Here is a 6,000-nt window from a genome sequence, read left to right on the forward strand (position 1 = left end):
CTTATTTCACAGCCTTCTCAAAGATAAAGGTAACTCAATTTAAACTATCAGTGTTATGCGTTTTAGGATTTTTCTTCTTTCAAGTAATAAGACACGCCAGTTAGAGAAGAGGGGATATCATGTCATTCAGTAATCACATTATTTATAGAAACAATGAAGTTTCGTGGAGTTATAAGTTACAGAACTACAAGGTAATGGAAATCTTTTTCGGCATTGTTATTGTCAAAAAAAGGTCACTGCTAGGAGCCTCGATGCTGCAGTAAAAGAAGGGGGTACAGATTGCAACAGCTCTCTATACGTTCATTGCTGCAGGTTTGACTGTGGTCTGGCTTGGTGTTGGGGGGTAGTTGTGTTGGGGGGTGCTTCGCAATTACTGTCTGCTAGGCTGAGGGCCAGTGAGGAATGATGAATATACGCTACCTGCTCACGTAGTTATTTAAACGTGTACAAATCTATATTTTGAAACGTAAGAACTGTGCTTTCGTGTCTTTGCAGCCTGCAGCTAATATAGTGTGCCTTCCCTCATCTGGTACCTTACTGTACCATGAAGATCATTGAAACCTCAATTTTGATTTCAGCAGCTGGATGACCCCAACACCATTTGCAAAAATAAAACCCAACTGCATAGAGACCACAGGAGTACCATTAATTAATGTTGAGTACCTTTAATAATAAGGGCTCACAAACTTTTGTTTCCTTTCCTGCAGATGCACTCACTTTCTCGACTACTTTTAATATTGATGTGCTGCGTATATAGGCTTGTTGGCACAAGAGTAGTGTGCATGTTGTCAGACATGCGAGTTAAAATATTGCCTGTATCATGCCCAACACATTTGTTACATCTATGCACGTGACTTGAGGACTGGATCATGCTAGACAAACAGATACATCATACTCTGTCATTTCACATAGTAAAAATAAACTATTTTTAGTTTTGGAATAGCCAGCTGAGAATATTCTGTGTTAGGCTAGAAGTCCCTGTGTGCGGGTGTTCAGGGAGGGTGTGTATATGTGGGATAAGGTACAAGGGGATGCTGTGCATCCCGCCAAGACTCTGCAGTCTGCACTCGTAGCTCTTACTGACTTGGAGCTCAGATTTACATCTTTGTATGCATCTTCCATGAGCCCGTCTAATTCATAATCGACACACATAATCTAGCTTATTTTATTCTATGAAGATTTCACCTCAGAAGAGATCTTCTGGCCATGAAATTATGATTTATGACTAGCATGCTTTATCTTGGGGAAATTGTGGAAGCAGTAGAGAAAATCAGTAGATTACAGAAATTATCCAAACAGATAAACTGCACAAAGTGTAGTGATTTAAGTGGCTATCAATATGTAGCGTCCCCAAAACTTACTGCAACCTGCTTCTCTGAAAAATGGGAAAGAGTTGTAGAAGTGACAGCTCCGTGCAACTTAGTTTGACTCTTTGTAGCATTGAAAGCATTTCTACTGAGAGGTGGCAAGGCAGTGTTAGCCAAGGGTTTTGTCCAAGCTGATTTGAAATGGTTACCTATATCCTAGTTGCTGCTAAGGCTCATCTATCTCTTTCTCTGCATAAAGAATAAAATAAATTTATTCTCGTGTGCTGGATGGCCGAACTTGGGATACATCTGTTGTCAGCAACTTTGAAACTACAAAACTGCCACTTAAGACCCAAAACAGAAGAGGAGTTTGGTGGAATCCAGCTCCCCCTTTTGGTCCTTGTGTTTTATTCTTTTTCATGTTTGCAGATTGTGTTAGGCGGAGGAGGAACCCTGGAAAGCTGAGGTCCTCTGAGCATGTGCACTTCTCTTTTATACTCAGGGGGTGATGATGTTAGTGTATGATGATAATTTACTGTCTTCTCCAAATTTCTGAAAATCTAAGCCTTGGGCTTTTTTTTTTTCTTTTCTGTTTTATTGATATATGTATTGGTGTTGTGAATCTGAGTTGCAAGTTTTATGCAAATGCTCACATTTATAATTTTTTAGAAATAGTCTTCTGAAATTATTTTATTCCATGAAGTGTTTTCTCGCTTTCCTTACTTTGTGAATAGCTGACAAAACTTGAAAAACAGCAACAGAGAAAAGAGAAGACCAGAACCAAGGTGCCCTCTGAGTCAAGTAGAGAAAGAAATGCCCCCCGTAACAAGGATGACCCCAGCGCAAGCAGCGGAGCAGAAGGAGATGTGTCTTCAGAAAGAGAGCCTTAGCTCATCCACGGCAGGCCTCAGGTTTGGCTTTTTCACTCCTCTGTAAAGCTGTGTCCTCCTGCTTGTCAGTCTTTAACCCTGGGTGCTTTACTGAAGCAGCGCATGCAGAGTTGCATTAGAAGTGCTGGGGGGTGAAATTCTGATAATTTTGCTGGTGGGTAGCCTCTGCTTCTACCTGCAGTCACCACACCAGAATGTGGAAGTGGGTGAAAACCTCTTCCCAGCTGTGTGCGTGGCTGGAGGTGTGTATCTGTGAGTCTGGCCCAGCACGACTGTTTCCAGGTTGACTCAGGAAATCTAAAATTTTGGTCTTCTAACACAGCAGTCACTGTACTCAGAATCCTGCTTTGTATTCTTCAGAGCAGAGATACACGGTTGTGTTTCTCTCTCTGTCTTTACTTTGCAGGCAGGTCACTCTGGAACAGCCTCCACCATTTGTAATACCCAAATAACACGTAGTCCCCAGCAATGGAAGTGGAAAACATTTCAGAAGTTGGAGACAGGCCAGAACTGCAACTTCCCATTATGGTTCCTACCCCTCCCTCCTCAGTTTGTTCTTTCCCAGGATGACTTGATAACAGGCTATTTCATATCCCTTCACCATCTCACGAGAACATTAGGCCGGGCATTGAGAGCCAGACTTGCTGTTTGAATTCAGTATGAGAACTGGGATTTTCTCTCCCTTCAGGCACTTGACCTGCGGGACATGCCTGGACATGAGTGAATGGAATTAGACTGAATATAGACCTGAATCCTTTGTTGTGGATTATCTACATATGTAGACATGTATTGATCATACTCTTCCAGTCAGTTTTAAGTCTTCAGGACACAGCTTTCATTGCCTGCCTTCCCCCCTGCCTCCCAAAAAAGCTACATTGCTGATTTTGAACTTTCAAACATGTCTAAGCTTGCAAGAAAGTATTATTTCCTTCATCTTCACACTGAAGCCCTGAGCTGGCTATGCAGTTTAATTATTAACAGCTTTGCAAAGTTAAGGTCTAACCTTTCCCTCATCTTCCCATCCCTAGAGTTCAGTCTGGTTTGTGACTTACACAATTCAATATCATGCATTGCTCAGAAAGTTGCTTTTTAAAAAAAAAAAAAAATCCATTAATTTCCCTGGTGGTCAGACATTGGGGGATGATTTCTGTTCTATAGAAGTTTGTATTATTGGTGTGGTACTAATATAAATGAATTTGCATAAGGCATTGAATAGATTTCTGGAAATATGCTGATTTGACCTGGAAAAGGGATCAAAGAAACTTTCAAGTCCACAAGCTTTTTTACGCTGGCCTCATGGAAAGAAGCTTCAAGACTGGTGTGAAATGGTCCTGTTCATTAATTGGGTTGCAGTCAAAAGTGGATTGTCGTATCGTACAACAGCTGGAATCACATGAGTTCTGCTCTCTTCAGCTTTATGCTTGGTGCACCGTCCTGTTTTCATACTGGAGATGAGCAGGCACATTGGGAAGGAGAACATGTTCCTAGAAAATAAAGCAAGGGTGTGCTATTTCTCAGCAACAGTTGGCCTTGCTGCTACGCTACAGGAATACGAGGTTTCCCCCACTGTTACTGGGTTGTGTGTTGAAATAAGAACATTTTACAGAGCAGGAGTTTGCAGGCCTTCTGGAGTGCTTTGGTCAGTCTGACCTTTCTAATAGCATTTGAAATTCTAGGGAGCTGAACATTTCTAAAATGTGATACACTGATAACCTAGCATTAATTTTCAGGCTGTGACAATAAGTAAAGATACTTTTCTCTATGGGATTTGAAGGAATCATACTCTATTTCTACCCTACTTACAGTAATGTTCCTGTTTGTTTGCCTTCCACAGTTTCTCATGTAAAAGCTACACTGGATTCTTGAAGAGAGACCCAACAGACATTCACCTCAGCACCATGCTTCAACGACTTTGGGAAAGAATGGAAAATGGGAAAACAGAACTAAGACATTAGAAACCTATATCATTCTGTATTGAAACAACCAAAGCAATGCTATCAGATTCAGTTGTTAATGTGTAGTATCAGTAGTAACAAGGACTTGTAACATTTTTGTGTATGTGTTTTCACATGACTGCTGAATAAAGGGTGACCGTAGGCAGATTGTAGCAGAACATTCACTACATAAGTTCCATTTCAAAGATAAATCAGGGTTTTTCCTTAAACTTACACTTGAATTCTGAAAATTATCAAGCAGGCTTGTATTTTGATTCTCACTCTATGGTGTCATGTGCTACCTGTTTCCATGGCAGCGTATAGATCTGTGTATATTTTGGTATATTGTTCAGCTGCTACGTAACACCAAGTTAGGCAGTCCAGTCTTTCTGCATGGATTAAGTTATTAAAAGGAAAGATCAGCCGCTAGTCGTTTATCATGTGGAACACATCTGTCTTGTAAACTTTTTTAAAATCAGAAAAGACTTTATTAAACAATTGATGCTAGCTGAGTGCCTGTTGGTGTTTGTGTATTGCATTTCCTAAGATACAGCGATGCGTTTAACAGTGTGAGTGACACAGAGCAAAAGTTACAAGCCAAGAAACACCTAGTCACGTAACTCATCCACCTCTCCTTTGGAAGTTCGGAAGTCAGGTTGCTGACCTCAAATCTTTGCTCTTTCCAACACATCTAAGTCCTTTAATTACTTTATGGTGGCCATCAGAATGCCGCAGCAGGTGCTCCACATACTGCATCATGCACCTGCTGACATTTCTGTCAGATTCATCAGGAGCAGAACAGCATTTGGAAGCTGCTGGCAAACAACAAGAGCTGAGAAGCAGCTGCAAAACTGCTCTCCTGTGGGTGTTAAAGCCAAGGAAGTTTCAGGGGAAATGAAAGACTGAAGATATTACACCTTTGACTTCTTTCAGAGATGGTGGTGGTGGTACATTTTATACAGGGTACTCTCCAGGCCAGCCTTGGCCTTGTGGTCTTCACTAGCCATCTGCTGTGGCCACCATCAGAGCCAGGATGCTTACTGCACGGTTGTCTTTACCTGATTATAGGGCTAACTCACTGATGATAGTTGTTCTTAATCCAAATGCATATCATATTTACAATACTGCAGACTGTGCAACCGCTGTGTTGGTTTTTTTTTTTTTTTACTTTTCTCTTTTAGCTTTTTGCTTCTAACTCCTTGTTTAGTAAAGTATTGGTCAAACCAAGACAGGAGAGTTTCAGAACTGCACCCTGACATGGCTTTTTAAAATACATGAAGCTTAAGTAAAGATTTGGCAAGCCACACACCTAGCATTTATTAAGAATAGCGAGTAGCTGGGTTAGGTTGAAATGTTACACTTAGTCTCGCCTTTAAGAATTTACATCATTTTTCATCTGGCCATTACATGCAATTTAGCGTGCCTGAAGCCACAGCCTTGTCACAAGCAGTGCTTTTTCACCTCCAGGTACAGGTGTTTTATCTGGTCGCTTCAGAGTCTCCCTCACCTGGGACTGGAGCCTGATAGGCAGCTGTCAGATTAGTGCTTAACAGGCTGCGAAGGGCAAATTCAGTCAGGAGGATACCTCTCTGGTGTTGATATGGTCGTTGACCAACCAGACCTCAGGCCTATCTCATCTAGCTTAATTCTCCTGCTTGCTCCAGCATGTTTGAAATCTTGTCTTCTCCTTTGTAATTTGTTCTTAAGAAGGTAATGATGTGAAGAAAGTCCCAGAAGAAAGTGTGTGAAAGAGTGTGAAGAAGTCTCTTTGCATCCTAAAAGGTAAGCTGGTAGAAGTCAAACTAAAAAAAGAATAATAAAGGTTGAAAAGAAAAAGTAGTGTAAATACATCTCAGGGGAGGCAAGAGG

At 41.1% G+C, this 6,000-nt stretch overlaps 1 protein-coding gene across 1 annotated transcript in view; it reads left to right on the forward strand.

The window, feature by feature from the left end:
* DTD1 (D-aminoacyl-tRNA deacylase 1) overlaps window positions 1–4,638 on the forward strand; it is a 29,526-nt gene extending 24,888 nt beyond the window's left edge. Inside the window, exons 5-6 of the mRNA XM_087773956.1 lie at window positions 2,042–2,218; window positions 4,032–4,638. Of these exons, the coding sequence (XP_087630082.1) occupies window positions 2,042–2,197 (156 nt within the window). The 3' untranslated portion in view covers window positions 2,198–2,218; window positions 4,032–4,638. The remainder of the gene's footprint in view (window positions 1–2,041; window positions 2,219–4,031) is intronic.
* The last annotated feature ends 1,362 nt before the right edge of the window (window positions 4,639–6,000 follow it).

Source organism: Nipponia nippon, unplaced genomic scaffold (genome assembly GCF_047370975.1).
Source record: "Nipponia nippon isolate SJK-2023a ecotype South Korea unplaced genomic scaffold, ASM4737097v1 scaffold_4, whole genome shotgun sequence".
Lineage (NCBI taxonomy): Eukaryota > Metazoa > Chordata > Aves > Pelecaniformes > Threskiornithidae > Nipponia > Nipponia nippon.